Source organism: Thunnus maccoyii, chromosome 5 (assembly GCF_910596095.1).
Source record: "Thunnus maccoyii chromosome 5, fThuMac1.1, whole genome shotgun sequence".
Taxonomy (NCBI): Eukaryota; Metazoa; Chordata; class Actinopteri; order Scombriformes; family Scombridae; genus Thunnus; species Thunnus maccoyii.
In genome coordinates this window covers 21,813,173-21,838,287 of record NC_056537.1, presented here as the reverse complement: position 1 = coordinate 21,838,287, position 25,115 = coordinate 21,813,173, and the positions used below count along the sequence as shown (strand labels likewise).

The following is a 25,115-nucleotide window of genomic DNA, read 5'->3' as shown; positions in this document are numbered from 1 at the left end:
CAACACTGGCTTTCTATTTGTATTGTCTTCTTCTAGCCTCCCTGACAAGAAACTCACATCAGAGGTGTGTCTTGTTATGACATTGAAAACAAGCAGTCCTGAATATGTCTGTTGTGCTGTTGGTGGAGATTGGACTTATTCAAATAACTTTGTCATCATGCATTCCCTTCATAATGTAGGTCATGATGTTTTATGTTTTCAAGCTTGTTGTTATTTGGACTTCTGTTATTATCATCAGTTTTAATTAAATATTCAACTATCATTTAATTAAAGCCTTTTTTTAGATGTGACATTAATTCTTTGTACATGCTGAAAAAAGCACAACATATCTAGACAGTTTTTAATATCTCAAGGTATTATACAGTTGTTTGTTATACAGACTCCCTCAATAATCCTGTTGTACCTTCTTAGGTATAACTGATATCTGGTGATATCATTGAAGTGACTCACTAAATGAATGCAGGCAGTACACCTGCCAGTGAGCAGCAGTCACAGACAGTTAACCTCAAGATCTGGAAGTGTTTGTGAGTCAACGAAGCTTCACAAACTCACTGTCACTCCCTGCCTTTGTCAAAGTTACGCTACGTAAAGAGCCCTTGAGGTTTATCTCGCACTGTATCCTGGCCCTGACCAGAAGGTAAGCAAACAGAAAATTATTTTCTAAATCAAAGGAAGAATTAACATTTCTCAGGGTTTTTTAATCAATATTGTGCTTACTCTAAGTTGACTTGTAAGGTCTGTGTCACCATAACTGGAAAATGTAGTCAAATACTGTCTGCGATGTACTGACTCATACTCAGACTCAGCTAATAAAGTGGCACATTACAAGTTAGTTGTGGCACTGTAATGATGGCATTAAAATTTAAGAATAATTCTAAAAAATAAATGATGTCACTCATGAGCTTGGGAAATTCATTCAGTGACTTTGTTTAGACTTTTAAAGGTACACCCATCCCTAATACACAGTGCCCACACTGTGCGATTGTCCAGTAATTTCATAATGCTGTGGATACTGCTGTACCAGAAAATATAACCATTTTCCAGGAAAATCATGCTGAGCGCTGTCTTTGTGTAAAAATATCTGGAAAGTTATTGCCTCAGAAGTAGCTCCTAGAAGTGTCATTTGTTGCTGTAATATGCTGCCGCCTTATTTTCATGTTTTTGTGTCCTTAATTAAATATTGTTGGTGTTATTTTACTTAAGGAAAGAACTCAAGTGCTACTTTGTATTGCCAAATAAAAGGAGCACCAGCAGCATGCATATAGTACAAAATCTATGATAAAAGGTATAGTTGTGGTTAACAGTTGTGGTTGTGGTTAATAAAAATGTTACTGTTGGTAGGTGTGACAGTGATGTAGCTTCACTGACAAAAGCATTTCCATCTCCAATATGTCATATCTTGGCAAAATGAATCTTAGAAAAAATCCAGTTTGCATTCTAATTTTTTTCATAAAAAGCTCTTTTTACCTTTTTTTAATTTTAATTATTAAATCGTTTACATTGTGATTTAGATTTTGTCTGTTAGCAACTTTCTAAACTGTTCCACATAAGCTAACAACTGGTATGTTATTAATATATGTATAACATAATGTGATAATAATATTAATATACAGTATGTTATTCTAGTATGAATGTCCCTTTTACAAATTTCAAAAGGAAGGGAAGGAAAGGACTTGTGGAGAAGCTGAGTATCTACTAATGCATTTTTGGAGTCTACAGTGCATACAGGATACACAGTCTTCCACATGTTACTGTAATAAACAGGAAGTAAAATTTTAAAGCCCATGCATGAAAACAAGCAACAGCTGACTGTGTTTGTGTGTTTGTGTGCTGTTTTGACACAGGCACCTGCCGGAAAATGACCCTGCAACCATTAACTCCAGTGAACTGTGCAGGCCTTCTACAGCCCGGCTGCTCTCTGCTGCAGCTGGATGGTGAAGTTCTCCTGTTTGGCCAGAAAGGCTGGCCCAAGCGCTCTTGTCCAACTGGAGTATTTGGGGTGCGGTTTAAACGTGGTGAACTTAAGTTAAGGGCCATCTCCTTCTCCAATGACTCCTGCTACCTACCCCCATTACGTTGCCCTGCTGTTTGCCGCCTCGACCCCTATGATGGGCTTCCAGAGAGTTATCTCATCCACGGTGGTCGCACCCCAAATAACGAGATCTCCTCAAGCCTGTATATGCTTACCATGGATAGTCGCGGCTGCAATCGCAAACTGACCCTACGCTGCAAAGAGAAAGAACTGGTAGGTGAAGTGCCAGGGGCCCGATATGGCCACACAGTCAGTATGGTTCAGAGCCATGGGAAGACAGCATGTGTATTATTTGGTGGTAGGTCCTACATGCCGGCAGGAGAGCGGACCACAGAGAGCTGGAATAGCGTTGTCGACTGTCCTCCTCAGGTGTACCTGTTTGACCTGGAGTTCGGTTGCTCCTCTGTTCACACTTTACCTGAGCTTAGTGATGGACAGTCTTTCCATTTGGCCCTTTCCAGAGAGGACTGTGTCTACGTCCTTGGTGGTCACTCACTAACCTCTGACTCCCGCCCACCTCGACTGTTCCGCCTGCGTGTTGAGCTTCTGCAGGGCAGTCCTTTGCTTTCCTGCGAAGCCTTAGAAACTGGTATATCCATCTCTAGTGCCATCATCACCCGTACAGGTCCCACTCACAAATATATTATCTTAGGGGGGTATCAGTCAAACTCTCAGAAGAGGTTGGAATGCAGCACCGTGACTCTGGATGAGAAAGGGATCCACATTGAATCCCTGGAACCACCTAAGTGGACCCCAGATATCATTCATAGTCGAACTTGGTTTGGCGGTAGTGCCGGGGAGGTAAGCATCCTGCTAGCTGTACCGACTGAGGGAAGGCCATCCCAACCAGATGTGCACTACTTTTATCAAGTGAACTTTGAAACAAAGAGAGAAGGCAAAGAGGAAGAAGGAACCCAGGGCTGCAGCCAAGAGTCGACCGATTATGACGACTCTACTCCTCTTGAGGATTCTGAGGAGCTCTACTTTGGTCGTGAGCCTCATGAGCTGGAGGACAGTAGTGATGGAGAAGAGGAGACTTACAATGAGGAAGATGAGGAGGATGAATCGCAAACAGGCTATTGGATCAAATGCTGCCTTGGTTGTCAGGTGGACCCCAACACATGGGAGCCTTATTACTCCACTGAGCTCCACCGGCCAGCCATGATCTTCTGTTCCAGGGGAGAAGGAGGACACTGGGTCCATGCCCAGTGCATGGAGCTGTCTGAAACCTTGCTGGTCAAGTTCTCTCAGGGCAGCAAAAAGTACTTCTGCCTAGACCACGGAGGCCTGCCTTACCAGGAGATGACCCCACCTCGACAGGTCATGCCTTTGAAGCGCACCCCCATGAAAGTAAAGGACAGGCAAACTCCTACAATAATGAAGATGTCTCCTGCCAAAAAAAGCTTTTTCAGAAGGCTTTTTGACTGACTCCAGTGTTAAATGTAATGCATGTAGATCATCACTGTTAAGGGTGCTCAGTATATATAGGATGTTTTCTTGTTTATATTCAGGGAATAAATGATTGATGAAAAATATTATCCTGTCATTAAATTTGTAATGAGGATATTCAATAAAAATGCAAGTGAGTAAGTGGGCCTCAAGGTGAGATTGTTGTTGAGATACACCAAGGTCAAGAATGAAGTCAAGCTTAAATAAAAACACAACCTGAAATCTGATTTCTCATTTTACAATTTTCATTTTTCTCATGGTGTATATTTTCATTAAGGTGTGACAAAAATATATTTTCTTGCAAGTTTATCTGTTGTTAGTTTATTTTTTATCAGCTGTATAATGGCTTATTTTTATTTTGTATTCCATCGTGTACAAGAGTGAGTATAACTGGTTTAAATAACACTTTGTAACACTGTCTTCCAGGCCAAATGTTTCTTTCTTTCTTTTAAATTTTGAATATAAAAATAAGCAGTTGTGTACTTAATTAAATTTGTGATTAGATTAAATAAATAAAACATATGACGAAATGAAACTTTTCTGTCTCTATATCTGTATTTTTCTAATGGACACTCACAATGATTATATGTGACAATTAATCTTAATCATTTTGTATTTCATCAGTGGAATTCCACCAGAGTGGAAATAAAAAAAGAGCTATTTAACACGTCCTAACACTGGCCTCCTAGAGAGCAAAATACACCATAATCGTTTTTTACAATTGTAAATTGTATTTAAATGACATCTATGAAAAAATAAAAAAGAATACCTAATATACATATATAATAAAATCAGAAATTATGAATAAATAAAATATAGACAATATGATGAAAATGTCAGTGTAATCAGTTCATAGTCATTTTGTATTCATTGTATTCCAGGTATTTGGTATTTTGTATTAAATTCCAAAATACCTAATATGCAGATATGTAATAAAAATGCATCCTGAAATGAAAAGGTAATGTTGTCATATGACGATACTACATTATGTATATAACAGTACTATATATAGTTCCTTCTGATTGAGTTTTTAGCATATATGTGTACAGTGTTTCAGATTTGTATTTTTATCAGCTGTTTATCATTTTATTATTTTCTATTACATGAATCACTGTGAAAGTAAGCCCTCACTAGTGCTGTCCTCCAGAACCAAATGAATCAAAATTTTGTGCTATGATATAAGTTTTTGAAATTGTAAATTGCTTTTAATAATAAAACAAAACCAAAAAACAAACCAGAATATCATGTCAGATTTATTTAATCTTTGGTGGAAACAAGGACAAAACAAGTACAAAAAAACTCCTTCTTCAATTGTCTTTTTCAGTTAAAATACAACAGAAACATCCATAAACAGCACACAACTGCATTTTAAATCAAAATCTAATAAAAATAACACATGAAAATTGTAATAAGTAGTGGTAATTCTGTGAAATACTGTACTATTATGCAGAATAAATCATCACTGAAAGCCCTCTGCAACCCCAGTAAACAGTTAACTTGATATTTAGTGTAATGTGGAAAGACAAAATGAGGAAAAACATGGTGAAAAGTGAACAAGTGGGAAATGGTGAAGCATCCATCATCCATTACATTAGAAATGCAATTCATTATTGCAAAAAAAAAAAACAAATATGGGACAAGTTGCAATATAATGCTCTAAAACATGATGTTATTGTAGGACTGTGACACAACCATCCAGTGAAATGTGAATATTTCACAGCTGTCATGTTTAAACTTATGACAGCAAAATAGGATCAAACATTCAATCAAATAAGAAAACAAAATTGCCTGTCACAATTCAAAATGTTGAGGGCAGAAAAAGACAAAATAATCAATCAATCAAACAAATAAAGTTGCCAACAAATCAGTTTACATCAGGTCTTTCTAGCTCCCTCCTATCCCTCTTGACTGTCAACCATGGCAATGAAGAAATATCAGCAGAGAGATGGGGCCAGGTAATATACAGAGCTTAAGAAAAATCCCTGCGTGCTGAAGAGTCCATGGGGTATTAGGCTCCGTAATGGACCATACTGTATTTTTATGATATCAACAAAAAGGTCAGTATATGCTTTATTCTATGTGAAAAATTCGAATAAGTATCATTTATCCTTCACTGTGCAAAAACTGAAAGAGATAAAAATTGGTTCAAAGTGACCTGGCATCTATTCTGCCCCTGAGGGATCCCACGATAAAGCACTAAAGTAATCTTTTTCAGAGGGCACTCATGAAACAAAGAACATTTGGGTCTCTGTGATTGCATTTTGCTCCAGCTCAAATGATATATTAATACAGTGGCCACAAATGTGTCTTTTTAACACAATTTCCCTCCATGACTTACAGTGCTTTCATCTGTTTCCATAAATATCCTCTCTATATAAATTCATAAATGTGTCATATCCTTGCAATACTATAAACTGCATCATATTTCACAGACGGTGAAGATAAAAAAAAAAGAACTTTCCTGCTAAGAGCAAGGGAACATCTGTGTGTTACTTCTATATTCCTCTGCTGTCCCATCTTCACACTGTACTAATTGCCACAAGTAAAATACACATTTAACAAAACATACTGTAGCACACTGGAAATTGCAAGTCCAAGAATGTAGATATTTAATTAAACAGTATAATGTAAAGTCTAACAATTAATGATTATGCATGTTTGAATTTGCTTTATACTTGTATCTGTGTATTGTATCACAACAAAATATAAAACATTTTAGAAAAAAAGCCATTCCTGCTTCAAGTCCTCCCAATAAATGCAGATAGAGATCGGCTCCATGCAATCTGCAAAAGAAATTGTTAACTAGACAATCTATGACACAGGCAATAAACAGATTATACAACAATCTTGAGTGTAAAATCAATCAAATTATCTGGCTTTCATGTGAAAAAGAATCAAAAATTATTAACTTCCAGAGACATATTTTCATCCTCCAGGATCTCATCTGGGTCAATGGTAGCTTGCAGAGCTTTAGCAGAGTCCTTGTGAGCCTCCATAAACTTCTGCAAGTACTTGGATGTGTAGAGCCAGTGGTGTTTCAACACGTCCTCAAGCTCAAAGGCCTTTGACTGACGTGCATTCATCTTCCGGAAACGCCTGAACAGTTTGTTTGCTGACTCATTCCCCTCACTAGCCCAGGCTCCGATGGATCCATCTCTCTCTATGATTTCAGGGACATGGGCCAGGGTCTTGTGCATGTAATTAGGTATCTTTCCATTGTACCTATATTTGAAGGCAGAGGAGAGGAGGTCAGCAAAGCTCTGGGAGTTAAAGCTATAGCGGCACAGCTGGTCAGGGCACTCCTTGGCTGGGTAGGTGGCGCGCCACACAGGCTTCATCTGTAGGTATAGCCTCATGAGCTCCCTCAGGTTCTCCCTCCTCTCCTCTGAGGGCACCAGCTCACACACCACCTCCACAGCCTCCTGGGTCATTAGCCTGCGAGCATAGTTCCCATTCATCCTCATTACTGGTTTAAGCTTCAACTTCTTCCTCAGCTGTTTATCTAGGGCTGCCCTCCAGCTGCGCCGTTCTTCCCGGCTGGGATTGACCTTTCGATACACCTCCCCAATTTCATCCTGGAAGATTTTGTAGAACTCTGCGGCATTGCCAATGTCACAATGTAATGCATCCATCGTGGGCTGGGTCTCCATGAAGGGCTTGGCAGAGACCCCTTTGACTCTGTCCCGCAGCTCTTCTCCAGACTCAGAAAAGGGGTTGGTTCTCCATATTTCGTAACGTTCAAGGTTCTCGTGATGACTGCGGGTGATGGAGTGTAGCACCATGTTTTGAGATGCCTCTGCTCGACTGGAATCACACAGAGTGCAGACATAGCTGGAACCTGAGGCCTCCAGGCCCTCCATCTCTCGTACCATCTTTTCATCGTATCCCGTGCCTCTGAAGTAGAAGCGGAAGGAGCGAGGCAGGCCGCCGATGGAAAGGATGAGCCTGCTCTCTTTCATTGCATTACGCTCGGCAACTATCGGCCCCAGGAGAGCTGTGACTGTCTCATGGTCTGATTCATCCACAAACATCAGGCAGAGGGGCTTACAGGACAGTTCTGAGTTTGGCTTTGGCTCCGTGAAGATAGTAACCTCCTCCTCCTCATCATCTGCCAGGACAGACACAGTCATAATAGTAATAGAGAAACGTACAGCCTTCTCGGGAACAACTGGTCCTCCACCATGCTTTTCACTGACATCGCCCATGCCATCACAGGATTCCTTGATCGTAACACTGAAGCCTGAGGTGCAAGCACTGTCTTCCATCCCACTTTCTCTCAGCCCCTCCATGATGTCCTCCTCCAGATCCTTTAATGCTGACACTAGTGCCACATCATAGCGAAACCGCCGAGAGATGGTGTCAGGTAGGGAGTCATCCACTGAGGAAGCCCATCCAGAGAGCCCATTAATAATGCCAACATTGCAAGATGCAGACACATTCTTGAGAGCTGGCTGCCATTCAAACTGGTGAAAACCAGGGAGAAGCTCCTTCTCTGTGGCTCGAAGAGTGTGCAGGGGCTGAAAGATCTGGCGGCCGCTGGTAGCTTTGACAGTCCGGTACATCTTGTGATACTGGCTGCAGCTGAGGAAAGTGTTGACCCGAATGGCCAAACACACAGCAGGATGCAACCCAAAGCCTCTGCCTGCAGAGAGAGAGAAAATCAAAAGGGGAGAAAGTTTTAGAGAGACAGAAAGAGGCAAAATAACACAGAAATAAAACAGGAAAGCAAGAGGAAAGGATTGAGACATGAAGAGAATTATTCAACACCAAACTGTGGAAGCCCATTTCTAGTGCTTTGAAAAGAACTGCAGTATCTAATATTTCCTCATTTGATATCCCACATTTGGAGTCATTTATACTATGAGACATAGAGAATCACAAATTTAACATCCAAATGTGAATGTATCATTGTCAAAAGCCCACAAGCCCATGATTAAAAAATCCAATATTTCCTAATTTCCAAATGTTATAAGGGGACAGAGGGTGAATCAGTGAAGCTGGCGAAAGTGATGTATTGGCTGCAGATGAAAACAGACACCAGCTGGCTTCTGTTCCCCAGAGAGGAGGATGGTGCTGTCTGTGTAATTTGCAGATACAAGAGCTGCTGATGTTGTTTTGATTCTAACAGCCCCTTCACAAGAGTTGTTATTGTGCATTAAAGGGAGTGTGAGAATGAGAGACTGGCAGACAAGCAGACAGAGAATGAGAGTTGGACAGAGTCAGGGAGGGGCTGGGCGTGTAACAGTAGTGGTTCAATAGACAGAGATGGACAATAATGAAAAGCTTTTCAATCAAAATCACAGGAAACTTTCTCCTCTCTCCTTAAGTGTGAACCTTTCAACTCATTGTTATTTATGAGATATGTGTATTCCTCAGAGGTAGGCAGAAATATTAATGAGCAAACACTATCATAATTTTCATTTGTTTGTGTTCATCTTTCTTAACTATGGGGGGTTATGTTGATTGAACAAAAGCCTCATAATCGCTTTTTACCTTGCATCATAGCCTCTAGCTCGTCTGCCTGCCGGTGTTCATTCCCAGATCTCAGTGCAAGCAGAAACAGCGTCAGACACACAGACTTCAGGTCGCCACCTTCCTCCTTGTCTGCAAACATCTTCACCTGGTTCTTCAGATCCCTAAGCCGGTGTTTCTGGGCACGGCGAGTTAGCGATAGCAAGTGCTGACGGGGTCTTCCCCCTTTATTGGTTAGCAGGTAGATGTCAAGTTCTGATGACTGCTGGTTTGTATCCTGTTCATCCAGATCATGGCCCACACAGTGAGCTTTAAATGAGTCTAGCCTTACCTTCTGCCCACAGCTGCCTCTGGGGCAGAGCAAAGGCAGAGAGTGCAGGGCTGATAAAAAGGCTTTGGGAGGGGGGATGAGGTCATCAGGGCCACAGGGCAAGTTGCAGGCCGGGCAGTGAGGTCCCAGAATGTGGTTATATTTTATGATACAGCTGCGGCAGAAGAGGTGCCCACAGGGAGATTGAACTGGGTCAAAGAGCAGGTGGTCACACACCAGGCAGGTGAAAGAAAAAAGGAAGTCCACAGGGAGCTTCTCAGAGATCAGCTTGGTACTCAGGTGGTCTTTCTGGCAGTGGGTGATGTTCCTCATCCAGTGCTCTCTCTGGGTGCTGGTTTTCTTCCAGGCCCTAACCACAGGACCATGATGACGGTCTCCAAATGGTCTCAAAGCTCTCCTCTCACCAATGACAATGCTGTTGCCGTGGTCCCACCTGGTCCTTTTTGCCAAGCTCTGGGCTCTAGGAATGGTCCTCCTCTTTCTCTTAGTCCGCTGGAATGACGGTTTCTTGGGAGAGCAAAGATGGCAGGGGGAAGAGTGAGGTTTCCACTCAGGGACTCTTGTTCTGGAAAAGCTACAGACGCCTCCTCCTCGTATGGCAGCCATCCAGCAGCGATGGCAGAACGAAAGAGGGTGGACAGCTTCTGTGTCCTCTGTCACATCCACTTTGAAGACTTTGAGGATGACCTCCGGCCAGCTTGTAAACTTGCAGCCCATTTTACGCAGGGCACCCTTGCTTGCCTCATCCAGATCCGCATGGACATCATGCACTGGGCCTTTGACTTTCCTTAGGACATTTCCACAGAGGCGGCACAGGCACCTTCATAGAGGAAAAACAATGTTGTCAAATTCTTTGACAGAAACTTATATAATATATAGTATAGAGTATCAGCATATAGTATAGGATAGTAACATTTGATCACCTGAGGTGGTTCATATGGGTGTCCATTTCCTGTAGCTTCATATCCACCCTCCGGCCCGGGCCCTCCACATTTTCCTTGCTTTTTCCACCTAGGCATAATTTCATAACACTACCTGGACCCACACTATTATCCAACTCTATATTTGGAGCTACAGGAGGCAAGAACCCTGACAAGACACCATTCTCAAGGTGTGTCTCACTGGGCAACGGGGCCTTCTCCATGGACCTCACCCTAAACAGTTTAAACTTCCACTGAGAGTACTTAGAGTGAGGATGCTGGAGCTCAGCCGGCATTGAGAATCTGGGGCCATCTGTCTCCGAGCTCTCTTCTGCCATGGTGCAACTCAGAACTTAGACCCTGGAGAGGAGAGGAGAGAAGAGGAGAGGAGAGGAGAGGAGAGGAAATAAGAGAGGAGAGAAGAGGAGACCTTAGTTTGATGCATTGAAAAAGTATGAAAATAATTTCAGATGTCCATGAGAGGCCCATTAATGGATACAGAGAAAAGATTCAAGGGTTCAAATACTCAGATATCCCCAGTGCCTTCTTAGCGTTGAGCCCATGACACGATCAAACAGCTTTACTTGATTCCTGTTGAATTTATACACCAGAGTACCCTGAAATCCCACCGAACAGAGAGTAGTGAGCCCTGACCTAGTGCTGTATTATACCGTAAGTGGCATTTAGATCTTGTGTAAAATGCATGAGACAAGCATTGGGGGATCGATACAGCACAAAAATCTTCGTTTCTCTCATCTCCAATCCCATCGCTCAGGGAGCCATTGTGACTCTTTTCCTTTGACACACTGAATTTGCTAAATGGGCAACCTTATCCCTGTAAGGCTGTCAATCATTTATATTAGTCATTTTCTTGGCTGGAGAGAGAGTTGGAGCCCCGGGAGCCTCCGACTGGCATTTTAAATGCGGGGAAAAAATTGGAGACACAGAAAACTTATTTCATAATACATAGATATTGACCAAACAGGAGTGAAAAGAAAACAAGAAACCATCATACTGAGTAAAGATCATAAAGAATTATTCCAGACACAACACTGTTCAATTGAGGAGTCATATTTCAACAGCAAAGCACTCTTATGATATAGCACAGGTAAGATCAATGATACTGCTGCACTGACAGACCTTATTTCATCTCCTCCCATACTATCAAGGTTTTTTTTTTTTTTTTGGGCGGGGGGGGGGGGGGGGGGGGTTAGTTTTACTTTTGCACAGTTTAAAAAATACAGAAAAATGACAAAGATAACAACAGTGCAGGGAGAGGCAGAAAACCCAGTGGGCTTATTTGAGGTCTAAATTATGTTCAATTTCACAATGTTACAGAAAACACAAAATTAACATAAATCCCTAAATCTTATCAAAAATTCACCTCTGCAAGTGAGAAATTTAGGAGGATCAAGATCTGAAGATTGACGAGTTGAGTAAGAATGGACCTGTGAATGTGCTTTAAAGTAAGTTTTGAACTGCTAAGGAATATTCTCTTCACTTGAATATATCTCATAAGTTGGCCCAAACTATATTACAATATGAAAGGTCGGGATAAATTAGATAGTTAAGAGACAGTTTGTGGTGACAAGATAACTGACCCTCCTTATTATACCAATAGATGTATTTATTTTTCTGCAACCCAGTCAGTTTGATGTCTCCAAGTCAAACTCTTATCAAAATGATAAAGAGTTAGATTTTTTTGTTTTACATTCAAAGATAGTTTATTTAATCTGAACCATGTAAGGTAAGCAGTTAAACCAACATTAGCATTCTTAATCAGATAGACAGAGACAGAGAACTAGGGTCGCGTCATCTGAAAACATTATTGGAGAAAGGATACTTGAGACATCAGACAAATCATTAATATAGATAAGGAATAATAATGGTCCAAGAATGGACCCCTGCTGAACCCCACAGACTAGTCTGGCTTTGTTGGAATAGCAACCCTTAACAGAAACAAACTGTCCCCTGTTGTACCTAGTATCATGAAAAACATATTTATTCAACTTTTTCCAATAAAATATGACAGTTAACTGTATCAAAAGCTTCTGAAAGGTCTATGAAAATACTACAAGTAAATTCATTATTATCCGGTGCAGAGGTAACTTTGTCAATCAGGTGAAGCAGAGCCATATAAGTGGAGTGATTTGGAGTGGCAGAAATTTTGTTAGCCAATTAATAACCAATAAATTTATTACATTTTTGAGCTATATCAAAGAGAGAGAATTTTCACCATCCAAAAGACTGAAGGTAGCTCTGGGGTAGTCTTTTATTATTTTCTACTACTTTTTAATATCTTTTGAACACCTCTTAAATTTTTCACTGAAATCTTTCTTTTTTGCAGATCTAATGGGATGAATATACTATTTCTATAGGATTTATAAACACCATGGGTAAGAGGAGTAGGATGTGAGACATATTTTTTGTACAGCTCATTCTTTTTCCTCGAAAGCTTCAGCAAATCAGCTGAAGGTTTATTGAAGTCTTGACTGCATTTCTTGGTAGGACTGCCTATTGGAAAACATTAATTAAAACTAAAGCTAATAACTTTCGTAAAATTTTGATATGCAAAATCAGCATTATTTTCCTCATATACGTCACTCCATGAAATACTGGCAAGCATGTCTTAGAATTTAGAAATATTTGACTTGCTCATAATTCTTTTGTGCATGATTTTCTTAGGATATTGAGTTCTATTAACCTTTAATAAAGAGTACTGGAATATGGGGAAATCATCTGACAATTCTTGATACACGACCCCAGATTTCATTCCTTTGCTCAAAGAGTTAGCTATCAGTCAAAGTTGCTGAATTTTCTTTAACTTATGTAGATTTATGAATAAGAGGGAAAAAGTAACTAGAATAAAGAATATCCCCAGAATAAGAAAATCCCCAGTAAGGGAATTTAATTAATTTTTAAAGAGGTTTATATTGAAATCACCAAAAATGTAACAGAGTTTATCCTTGTTGTTTATCAGTTGAACTGGATAAACTTTCATTAAAATCTTTGTCAACAGAGTCAAGTGGGCAATAAATAACACCAACAATAACATTCTTTCCACCAGAGACACCAGAGAGCTCTAAAAAAAAAAGCAGATTCCACCTCAGCTCTATCTGACTTCAGAGAGAGATCATCCCTAATTTTAAATTCATAGTCACCATGAATGAACAGAGATACTCCACCTCTAGATCTATTCTCTCTTACATAATGAACTGAATTGTATTTAGGTAATTTAAAGATTTCTCTAGAGTCCTCTGTATGCCAAGTTTCTGATAAAGCAATAACAGAAAAATCATGTTTGAGTGAAGATAAATAATGAATGAATTTGTCATAGTTGCTAAAGACTTATTATATTCAAATGAAAAGTAGAGAATATATTCGGAGGCATAGAAACACATGAGTCATTAAACTGGGTTTCATTATAGAAACCACAGAGGTTAGAGGCATCAAATGATGAACAACGTTTAGGTCTGGGTCAACATCAATATTGCTCCATTACCAGGTCAGACAATAAAGCAGTCAAACAGTCTTAGAAGCCATTATATCCATTGTTGAGTCTTACCATTGCACACCTATCACGCACATATTGCAGCATCTTCCATCTATCCATTTTTCAGTGTTCTCACTACGTTTTCTCCCTGGGAAGCTTGAATCTGGCAGTCTCCTTCATTTCCTGGCTCTGTGTGTACTTCACATATGAACTCTCCGTTGAGACAAACAGCTGAGTCTGTGTGCATGTGTGTCAGCTGGGCTCTTACCTTGTTTTTCAGTCTCAGCTGGCATCAGCTCCCCTGGGGGTCCTCTCCGCATGGGAGCACAAGGGAAGCCCTGGAGCCAGGCCTATACACATTACATACATACACTGTATATGTTTGAGTCTGTCACAACTTGGAGCATCTGTTACCAGGAGCTGAGGCTCCATATAGAGGGATTGCTCCTGTCTCTCTCCTTGTGTCTGGTATTTATACCCTTGCTTTGACGGGATCCCAACAGTCAACTCTCACCACCTGATGCAGGCAGCTGATTTGGAAAAAACAAGGTCAAACCCAAAGCACAGTTGCAAGCATGTGCATGTACAGAATCCAACAGTATACCCCAAACAAACAACTTTCTACCACACCACAGCGATCCTCAGCTGGAGACACTTCTGTGTCACCTTTATCTCTCCTTTCTCTTATCCATCTGCAGGTTTACCTCATCCAGGTGGCCGCACTCTAACAGAAAGATATACTGTTAAACATATGTAAAGGCTACTTAAGCAGAGACACAAAAGATCACAGGATAAATGTACCGTCATGTCCCTCACACGAATAAAAATTAAGCAAAATATTGTTCTTGAAATATTTTTTCTAATATGAATATTACAAATTTAGAATTTGCCTTAAAACCTAACTCTTATGTGATTAAACCACTGATGAGAACAGGATAGGATAGACAAAATAACTGAAACACTTCATAAGTCAGTGCAAAAGTAAATTGTTTAAACTCATGATGATCTCAGTGGTGGAGTTACATAGATGCTGTGTGTGATGCTGTCATTTTGCACTTTTTATCAGCAGTTTTTCTGTTTATGTGATGTCAGCACATAAGCAGCACATTTCATTCATTTCTTCTCTCTGTCACCATTCAGAATGAGTTTAATTAGATAGCATCATTTGATGTGATGTCTCAGTAGGTATGGGGAGTATTTGCCCAAGATCTTTCTTGTTTGTAATTATCCAGGGGATTAATCTGGTGTATTCGCCACAGGAGCCTGTTGCTGTTGCTTTGGATTTGCCAGCCAACTCATTAGATACACAGTCAGTGGGCACCAAACAACAGTTGGGTCTCTCCCACTCTTGTCAGCTTAACAGGGGAGCAGGATGAATACTGGCAGGCTTTGCAGCTTATATTTGGTGCATATGGTCATATGTGACCTCAGACAGCAAAATTATTTTTGGGGTTGTTTTTTTTTTATTTTTTGTATGCGTGTGTGACAAGCATACCTTTTCACAAGATATGATGAAGAGCAAATACACCAAAAAGTTAGTGGCAAAAAGTGATGTTTTCGAGGCCTATTCAAGTCCATTCAAACAGCTGGGAGATTTGAAGTACGCAGTGCTTGATATATTACACATCCAAGAACAAGCAAATGATGGATTGTAGCAAGATGTTCCAACTCTATTTATAGTTGATATTTAGATTTATGATAGCCAGGTAGCCACACGTTTCCAAGGTAAACGACACACCTAGTTCCATGGCAGACAGGGACGAAGCTGCAGATGCCAACCTGACAAACAAGCGGTGACCCTCTGAGACCCTCATCTCTCTGCGCCTGCTAATTGACTTGTTATTGATCAACTCAAAGACAGTCTGATTTATGGGGAGGAGGACTCATGGAGACAGCCACCTGGCATGGAGCAGAGTGTTACGAATGTGAGGAGCAGACCCTGGGGGACTAGAGGCTGCAGTTTAGGAGGACATACAGGAGTTTGCAATGCACCACTGAGCTGACACCTTGCGCTAGGAGGGGGTGTTTTTTCTAATATGATGAATCCAAACAACGTCAGTGAGCAATGTGTGTGTGTGTGTGTGTGTGTGTGTGAGCATGTAGCAGGTGTGTGTATAGTGGGAGGGATGAGTGGGAATATGGCAAGGGCAGTGTGTTGGGGGAGGGGGGAGGGGGAGAGAATTGCAAGGCTGTGTATGCATTTGTGAGTCTGTTTTGGTATGTAGGCGATGTCCAAGAACAAGACTAAATACATATAAAGTAGTCCCACTAATCCATCCTTGAAAAACTTAAGAATCATTACTTTTGGGCTTCTGTGTATAAAACAAAGAGACAGACAAACAGACAGACAGACAGATAGAGGAGGGGGAAAGAGAGGGAAGGTGCAAGAGGTGAAAGACAGGGAAGTGGGATATAGTAGTGATCTTGTGTAAAGGAGTTGCACAGGATAACAGGCTTAGCTCAGAGTGGAGAACACAAAAGGGCTTAGGGTTGATTGCAGGCTGTGACAAGGAAAGGGGGGAAGAGATCAAGCCTTCCAGGCAGCACTATGTAAGCCAGGGGTCCAAAAAAAGACCCCCGACAGCTCAAGTCACACACCAGCTTAAGTAAAAGTGTCAACAGCAGAAATGGACAATGGCTGAATTCCACGGGTGCATCAGTATCTTCCTCACAGGGAATAAAATGTCAGTGTTGTCTACATTTGAGTAGACCAACCAAAATTACAGTATGATCTTTCTAAATGTCATGAAGAATGTAGACATCTTTGTGATTATATTCAGGGTAAAGAGGGCATTTCGCTCTCATATTCCCACTGAGTTTTATGCAATATATTGAGCATTCGGTATGCAAATTTTTAATTGCATTTTCATAGCACGTTCGACAACTTCAGTCTCGCCCAGCCAGTTCTTGGTGAGTTGCCTCCCAATGTCCACCTCTTCCATCTCTCATCCTGAGACATGATTTGGTAGATTAATACTCAAAGAGTTAGACTTCAATGCAGAGCTATTTGTCAGAGCTACCTGCCAGAACAAACCCTTTGCCCCACTACTCAAATCAACTTCATTCATCTCCCCCTGTCTCTCCCTCTGAAAGTCTTGCTTCCTTCATCTCCCTCCCCTCTCTTCTCACCCTCAACTTAGGTTTGGTTAATAATCAATTATGTGATTATTCCAATGAGGTGATTAATTACTGGCTCTCCCTCCCTCTGTACCACAGGTTAGCGTGCTTACAGTGACATCCAAGGGACAGCTGAGTTGAGTGATGCCGTCTTGAGGCCTCGCGTGACCCTGTATGACTCGGCTGCATTTGTTGTCAGCTCATCCTGACTGATGGAGCTTTAACAGAGAGTGGAGACACACCACAACATCACAGCTTCTACAAATAACATCCCCTACAAGCTGCTGACAGCCTGACACCACAATATCGTCCATGTCCAGCTATCCAAATATTCATTTTATTGGATAGTCTAGTCTTGGGACTGCATTAATTCGTTCCAAGTCTTGCATTATAACTTTCCCTAAGGCCCTGCAGAGTTATTTTGGTTTTGGACTGGCTCCATTCATCTCTTCTGTTCTGGTGAGTTAGACGATATATATAGAGAACAACTTAAGCTACAGCAACTGTGAGAGTCCATTTTAAAAAACCTTTTTTGAAAAGAAAACAAATCCTATTACCACAGCAAGATAGGCCACATAGAGGTCAATAACATGCAGTGATTGCAATATACATGGTGGGATTGTGCTGGAGGTTTACAGTATAACCCTCTAAAAAGCGAGACCTGCATCTGAGCAGACAATCCAGATGGATGTTGATCCACTCACAGAAAACCAAATGAAATTAAACCTTAAGCCGGATTCAGGAGCACTAGAGTAGAGTGGGGAATCAAGACCAGTGTCTTTAATCAAAATAACAATGCTCTTTAATTCTGTGTTAATTAAATGTAGATTTCCCTGATTGAGGAGCAGTCCCCTTGATGCTAAGGGACCTCCAGTCACGTAAACATCCACTCAATGGATTTGTCTCGTGTTTAACTATGTATTAGACCTCTTTTCTCAAACTGTCTGGTGCTGGTTTACACAGAAGGTCTGTCAGCTGAGGGATAGTAGCTTGCAAACAACTCCTTGAGATTTCAAACGTTCAGCATCCTTTAAAGGAGGATTTCTTGGCGAGTTGTTTAACACCTCAATAAGTGGGTTACATTCATACAGCTCTTAAATGAAATCAGAGTAATACTGAAAGAGTATTTGTCTCTTGACTGGTCACTCTCCCTATCTCCCTCCCTCAACCCCCCTTCATCAATGCAATGAGCAAATTATGGCCACTAGGGAGAGATGTAGAAAGAAAAATTGGTCCCATTATGTGTCAAGGAGTGTGAAAAGAGCAGCGCTGTTGTCTGTCAACTCTAACCCCCAACTGCCCCCGATCTTAACTTTCCACCAAACACAAAGAGCTCTTTTCCCACACGTAGATCTGCTTAACTAAAAAGTCCATTATAGGAAATGCCAGGACAGCTGTGCCCTTTTCTGCACTAGCTCTGCCAGAGCTCAGACAAGGGAACAATGGACACAGTAACACGCGCCGATTCAGGGCTGATTTAGAGTGACTGGTCTTAAACCCGACTTATAGAGTACAGTAATTATAGAAGGTGAAAGGAGGCGCTGTGAAAGATGCTGTGGATAGGTGGGGGGCTAGGGGAGGGAAGTTGTTGTCATTTGGCAGCCAATCCAGTTGGAGAGAGAAATGACTATTGGAGCCAGAGCCTGGGTGGTGGAGCATTTATCAACCAGTCATCGCAATGATTCACATGATCCAGTGGGGAGCCATTATTTTACCACCCTGGCCTCTCACGGCAACCTGCTGGTGGTGAAGATGATGATAGCTATGGGCTTTATGAGCACAGGAACAGACATGTACAGTAATTGTTTGAGAACAACACTTTGGAAATCCCCATCTCTTGTCACACAGTCATATGTAGTCTGTGGATTGGACTACACTGAGAAAGAAGCCAGCAGTTGAGCCTAACTCAGGGGCATATGGCATTTGTTAACTGCAGCAGAACACAGAGATGCCTCAGGAAGGGACAAACATGTGGTCCCTGTAGTTGGAGGGGGAAGTAACTAGCACTGAATACATAAAGATCACAAATAAACACACCATCCACCTGCTCTGCTTTGGGACCGGGTAGATCCGAAGGTATTGATACAGTTTTGCATTTGCTGGCCTGTCTGGACAGGCAAGCATAACAGCCTCTGCATAAGTAAATAAATTCCTAACTGAATAGGGAATAAGGGAAAGAGGTAAGGGAGGCCTGTGATGGCCGTCTCATAATAACGATGATAAAAATGCTATTCTTCCATTCATACTCTCCTCACACTCGCTTTACCATTTTTCCCTTTTGCCTCTCCCGGGAAGCACATCATTCTAATATACATAGGTTTTCATCCTGTCCCTTTTTCGTGAAAGACCTCCAGGAGAGACAGAGGTTTGGAGAGGGAGACGGAGAGAGATGGGGACCGTTTATTCAGTCAGATGGTCTAACGTGTGTGGAATATATTTGAGCTGAAGAGGAAGTCGTCCACACAATGGCAGTTGGCATTAGAGAGTGAGTGAGTGATGCTGTTACTGAAATCACCCCTTCATTCACTCATTTACCATTTCCATATTATAAAGAGTAATAAATGAAGTCATAGTTGTAAATTGAGATGTCAGACACTTATGAATTATCATAAAGTTGCACCATCACTGACGTGTTTATTGTTAAAGAATGGTCATCTCCTCATCATTTAAGGTGAATAAAATGGTGCTTAGAGATATACTGTATTTAACAAAAAGGAGTGTACATACTATAAAAACAGATTTTTTTGGTCCATGTGAGGACACTATACATTTTATACTATAGTACACCAGGTAGCAGTGTGTTTGCTTACTTATCTATTCATATTTACAGATCTCCTCATAGCTTTCTAAATTATTGACCCATGCAATCTTTGATAATGCTCTCATTTATAGGTCTGTTGTTCTAATATGATAATTTCCTTTCAATTCCTTAAAAATTTCATGTAAAGTGCTATGTCATTTGGTACTAATCATAGGGAAAATAGCAACAATGTTCCAAAACAGTTTAGTTGAGTTGAGTTTAAAAGCTGTTATTGGTTTTCAGAGGAATTTCATTGAAAGGACAGTTTCACCCAAAGCCAAATAAATATTTATTTGTCCTCCGTTTATCATTGGAAACTTTATTTTTCATACATGTTGAATTGTACGGCTGCCTTAAGACAAATTGCATATTTTTTCATGTTCAGCTGCTGACCTGTGGTCCATTGACTTAGAGACTCCAGGTTAAGCTACCTTAGCAATTAATTGGATTTTTTAAATTGGAAGTGTACCATTTGAACACTGCCTTGGTTTCACCTATAATCAGTACACAGTTCTTTCCAGGAAACTTCTTGAGACGTTATTAGAAATTTATTTGGAATTTATGGACCCGTAAGATAAACAGTTCCAAAATTCTTCTCCCAAGATGGCTGCACCCATGTCTGTCTTTTTCAACCTCTTTCCTCAGCCTCCTCTCACTTCACTCCCTCGTAACATTCACTGTCATTGTGAAAAGGTGTGTGTGACTCCACTAGTGGAGCAGAGCCCATTATCATAAATAGGCCAATAAGTAACTTCACACAACGTGTCTCCAAAGCAAGCACACTCTATATGCAAAGCAGAGGCACACTGTTAAAGAAACTGGCGCCAAGTGATTATATTTGTAATTTAATTTCCTTGGTCACACAGAGATAAGAGAAGGGAGCGGCTACAGTTGGCCAGGGATGAATAGAGTGACGAGAATGGAACTACAGCTTCATTGTCTGGACTGAGATGTCCGAGACGACACCACTTATGAGCAAGGGTAGCAGCGGGCAGATATGGTATGCACACAGGGATTCACAAGTCTAAACTTAAAGACACAAAAACAATATTAGTACCCGAGACAGCAGAGAGAGCTTGACAATGCAAAGACACCTGCACTCTCAAATCGAATGGATAAATGTAAGTGCAGGGTAATCAAGAAGGTCTTTTCCCTGATGCAAGCTCTGTCTCTCCCCTTTCTGTCTGCCTCCTTTGCACTCAGCTCTGCTGAACAAATGTAATCAGCAGGGTGGTCTGTGTGGGATGTCAGTCACAAAGAGCAATGGCTCATTGAAGATTCTACAGGCAAGATGAACTGGGTCCCTGCTAGAAAAACGACTGAAGGACACAAGGTGTACTCTCCCCACATCATCATGCACTCACTCTCTCTTTCTCCCTCCCTTTGCTTGCTTTTTCTAAGATTGTAGGACTGCAGACATCAAATTTCCTGACTTTTCCATTTTCAGAGAGTGTCCACTTATACTGATGACAATGCAGTGGAGAGCACAAAAACCCCAGTGGTCAAGCACTGATTTTGACTACATCAGAACTTTCAGGGCTACAGAGAGCCAGTCATGAGAGGTGGCGAGGAAGAGAGAGAGGTACAAAGTTCATCAAAACATGACACCACACAATGCAGTAAGGAATTCAGGGACAGCATGAAGCTATTTTGTGACATCTCAAATCCTCTCTTTGTTCTCTGTTCTCTCCTCCTCTCATCTTTATGTCTGTTACTCCCCTGCTGTCTTGTCTTTCTGCGCATTTCCTCAGTGTCTTCACTTTGAACGCGACAGCATTAACCTGTCAGGAAAGTTACAAATGTTCAGACTGAATTATGTAAACCACAGAGAAATAAAACTGCAAAAAGCATGGAGTTCTCACTTTATTTCATAATTCATCATGCTCCCACATCGAGCCAAATAAAACTTGACTTATTAAGTAGTCCGGCACATTCTGGCTCAAAATCGTCTGAAATATGCTTGAGAATATTAATCATACAGTGTCTACCTCACAAATACAAATCTAACACACGAACACAGACACATGCATACATTTTTTTTGTGTGTGTGTGATTTTATCACTCATCAAATGAGAGCAGTGTCTCCCTCATTTCACCAGATTTGATTGCAAGAGACAAACAGAATAGATGTTACACTAGCACCACCAAAAGGTAAAGCAGAAAACAACAGTTTTTTTCTCTTCTCTCTCCTTTGCACTTGCTCTCTTTCTCTCTCTTTCCCTCCAAAATACAAATTTACAGCTCTGAAAATCAGATTAAGAATGCTTCGCCTTGGCAGCCGCCGAGTTTATTTATTTATCTCAATGAACACAACCACAGACACATAGGAGCACAGAAAAACATACTCACACTCCGATTTTATACTCGGGGATGGCTTAGCAGTGGTGCAGCATTAGTAGGACATGGCTGTATAATTAGTCTCTAATTGATATGAAGAGCAGCGGTTTAGCCCAGGTTGTGTTCTACACATGCTGCCGGCTGCGGGCAGGAAGTGCCGGCGGCCTGCTCAATCTTGGTACCATCTTCTGATTGATGTCTCTGTAGCAAATGCCCTTCAACAATCAGCATCCACAATCTCTCTGTGTCTATCAGGGCACCTGTCTATCTCTGTGTAACATCTTCTACCATTCATCTGTCATTTCTCCCTTTGTGCCTAAACGTCTCACTATCTCTTTCTCTCTATCTCCACATTGATTCGACCTGACTTTTTCTGAAGGCATTCTCAGCCTCTGGTATGTTTCTCTCAGGAAGGTGAAAGAGCAGCTTGTGAGGGTTTGTTTATGAGACACTGGCAGCTATAAAAGGCTGCATGTGTTCAAGGGCCCGGACAGCACCTACCAGGGGGAATAAAAGCAACTTTAGATGAAAAGGAATCCATTTTAAAAGTACCTTTATCTACAAGAGAACGCGGGTTACCTGCTCTCTCAATTTAGTAAATGAGGTTTGAAGAGGTCTCTTTTAGAAATGAGCAGCGCAGAACTCAAATAACACAAACTGCAACGAGACACACAAGAGGTCAACAAACAATGAATTGAATGGATTTGAGGTTTAAGCAGGGAAGCTCTTCAGAACAATTCTGTCCATGGATTGCGTGCTGATGCAAGACGACCTTCAAGGACATTCCCCTCATTTACACAGCAATTAAGCACTACCCTGTTGGTAAATTGAAAAAGAGACAAAAATCCTCTGTGGATTTAATAACAAACTCATTACCAGGGCCCAACAGGGCGGAACTGCCTTTTAATTAGAGCAACACCTGATTAACGCCCAATTAACAGAGCCAGAGCCACTTAATTCTCCCCCACTTTGGCAGGTTGAGAACATAAACATAAGCAGTCCAGTATGAGAGCGCTTGCTCTCCTCCTGGGAATGTGTGTGAGAAAAGTAAATAACTTTGGAGGCAGTCTGTTGTCTGGTCCAAATGCTCTGCAGAGCTGGGTGGTGTACGCTGGAAATGCATGAGGTAAGTGTTTTCATAAAAGAGACAGATGTAGGAGTGACTGGCAAAAACTCTGCTTCAATGTACATTCAACTCCTGGTGGGCTGATGTAGGACAACTGTCCAAGCAGTGAACCGTCATGCTCAGCCCTCAATACACCTGCTCTTGTTCTTACTTGTTTGCCTTTCAGACAGACAAATTGTCAAGGGTGAAAACTTTTTAAACTTTTATTTATTTAGCCATGGAAGGTTGTTTCAGTCTGGATCTTACACAGGAGTCTGGAGAGCTGACATGCCACAGCCTGAATATGGTTTGTTGAACATACATGGAATACATTCTGATAACCATGTAAATGCTAATTGATAATCAAATAAGGGATTCTTGAAAAGTAAATAAGGAGAATGGTCACAGGTATTTGTGCAATATTTTTCTCTTTATTCATCATCAGCATATACAGGAATACTCTAATACCTAACCTTTAACAGAGTGACACTGGATACTGATGTGTATTTGCCATTTCACATGATTTATGATGTCACCATACAGTATATCATATATTAGAGCCATTATAGCTTACTTTCCCGCACATTTAGAATAAAACATTCACTGATACATATTTTTACCTGAGAATTACTGCTTAAAATCGCACATGGCAGTATTTTAACATTCATAAAGTACATCACAGCACCTATTGAAACAATCAGCTATAGGTTCTAGTTGACTTGACTGAAAGCACTCCACACCTGGATGTGTTCCTGGCCCAGAAGCGAACCTGGACTCCTGAACACAACTTTACAAACTTTACAAACCCAAATATACCAACATACAACTTACATTTGTTGCCCATTTTCCCAGCCAGTATTTTTGGTCCTTAGTGTTTTTTTTAATGTTATTTCAGGCCACACTGAAAACAAACTGGAGAATGACTCCCTCTCAGTCCCACAGATTTACAGGATTCAGAGAATCTTAATTCCTCCAGGCAACACTTAACTCAAAAGAAAGTCAATCAATAACAGTCTGGTTTATAGATCTATAAAGCAGCGAGGAATTGCTGCTTCCTTTGAGTTTGTTAATGTGTAACTTAACACATTCACACTCATTTTCTCTGTCACATCCTCATTTCTGCACTCCATTCAAGGTGATGACATATACCTCTTTGGAGCTATGTTGCTTGTGCTGTAACCAGGGTGATAACTGTCGCTGAAGGAGCGATTAGCGGACTTTAGTTGTGATTCAACCCGCCACTTCTCCACAGCCTTCTCTAAGTCCGGTAGGATGTCTGGCACCACTAGTTGTTCTGCTATAAAGACTATCATCTCCACAACCAACAGCAGGACCCAGCCTAAAGCCCCCAGCCAATACGAGGAGCCCAGGCTGGAGAAGTCCTGGTGGATTTCTTCCTTGTGCTGATAGGTGAAAAGAGACCAGCTGAGGAGGAAGAAGAAACCTGTAGATAGGGGAGAAAAAAACAAGTCAAATCAAGTGCCATTGCCAGGAAAAGAATAAAGTCATTAAGGTCAATTATTACATGCCTGGAGCTTTAGAAAAGAGTTTGTATGATAATGAACTGTAATTCCAAGGAAACTAAAAAGACTAAAAAACTGATACCCTGCAGGGTATGTAAATGAGTAGTACATAAAAGAATTTCTGTAGGTGCAGATTTGACATGAACTACACCAACCAGAAGGCTATTTGGAGGTTAATGGGAAATGAGTCTATTTTTACTACTTTACTTGAAATGTATGCATTATTTCAAAACTTACAAAAACAACAACAGTATTAATAAAGAGAAAAACAAGAAAAGGTGTGTGGCCCAGGCAAACAAGTGTCACACATATTTTGAGAAGTGTGGGGCTGTTACCTGTAGAGACCATGGTGAGGAGCAGCAGGGTGGTGGGGTAAAGAGCCTGTCCTGCCATGAGCAGAGAGCGAGTGTTGGAGTAGGAGCGCACCGTCTCAGATGTCCAGCAGAGGGCAAACACCAGAGAGAGAGTGCCAGTGCTCATAGCCATCAGGAAAGACAGAACCCCAAATACTCTCTCTGCTTCCAGAGCTGGACGAG

General features: G+C 41.2%; 3 protein-coding genes across 3 annotated transcripts; 1 reads left to right on the top strand and 2 right to left on the bottom strand.

Moving 5' to 3' along the window:
- The first annotated feature begins 1,858 nt into the window (after positions 1-1,858).
- On the top strand, positions 1,859-3,686 carry rag2 (recombination activating gene 2). Its single transcript, XM_042412502.1, has one exon. It carries the CDS (start codon positions 1,859-1,861, stop codon positions 3,458-3,460), a length of 1,602 nt encoding a protein of 533 aa, XP_042268436.1. The 3' UTR covers positions 3,461-3,686.
- Positions 3,687-6,375: 2,689 nt separating this feature from the next.
- Positions 6,376-10,542, bottom strand: rag1 (recombination activating 1). The gene is made up of 3 exons (XM_042412647.1): positions 10,208-10,542; positions 8,975-10,104; positions 6,376-8,123 (listed from the first exon to the last, which is right to left on the bottom strand). Exons 1-3 carry the CDS (start codon positions 10,540-10,542, stop codon positions 6,376-6,378), a joined length of 3,213 nt encoding a protein of 1,070 aa, XP_042268581.1.
- Positions 10,543-23,488: 12,946 nt separating this feature from the next.
- Positions 23,489-25,115, bottom strand: si:ch211-256a21.4. Its single transcript, XM_042412641.1, has 2 exons — positions 24,915-25,115; positions 23,489-24,500 (listed from the first exon to the last, which is right to left on the bottom strand). The coding sequence occupies exons 1-2, from the start codon at positions 25,063-25,065 to the stop codon at positions 24,187-24,189; spliced, it is 465 nt and encodes a 154-aa protein (XP_042268575.1). The 5' UTR covers positions 25,066-25,115; the 3' UTR covers positions 23,489-24,186.

Excerpts from the sequence above, each read along its gene's own strand:
- rag2 (XM_042412502.1), top strand. The coding sequence starts at position 1,859 with ATGACCCTGCAACCATTAACTCCAGTGAACTGTGCAGGCCTTCTACAG.
- rag1 (XM_042412647.1), bottom strand. The coding sequence starts at position 10,542 with ATGGCAGAAGAGAGCTCGGAGACAGATGGCCCCAGATTCTCAATGCCG. Across the intron at positions 10,105-10,207 it reads ACCCATATGAACCACCTCAG|GTGCCTGTGCCGCCTCTGTG; the intron begins GTGATCAAATGT and ends TCCTCTATGAAG. Across the intron at positions 8,124-8,974 it reads GCTAGAGGCTATGATGCAAG|GCAGAGGCTTTGGGTTGCAT; the intron begins GTAAAAAGCGAT and ends CTCTCTCTGCAG.
- si:ch211-256a21.4 (XM_042412641.1), bottom strand. The coding sequence starts at position 25,065 with ATGGCTATGAGCACTGGCACTCTCTCTCTGGTGTTTGCCCTCTGCTGG. Across the intron at positions 24,501-24,914 it reads CCTCACCATGGTCTCTACAG|GTTTCTTCTTCCTCCTCAGC; the intron begins GTAACAGCCCCA and ends CCCTATCTACAG.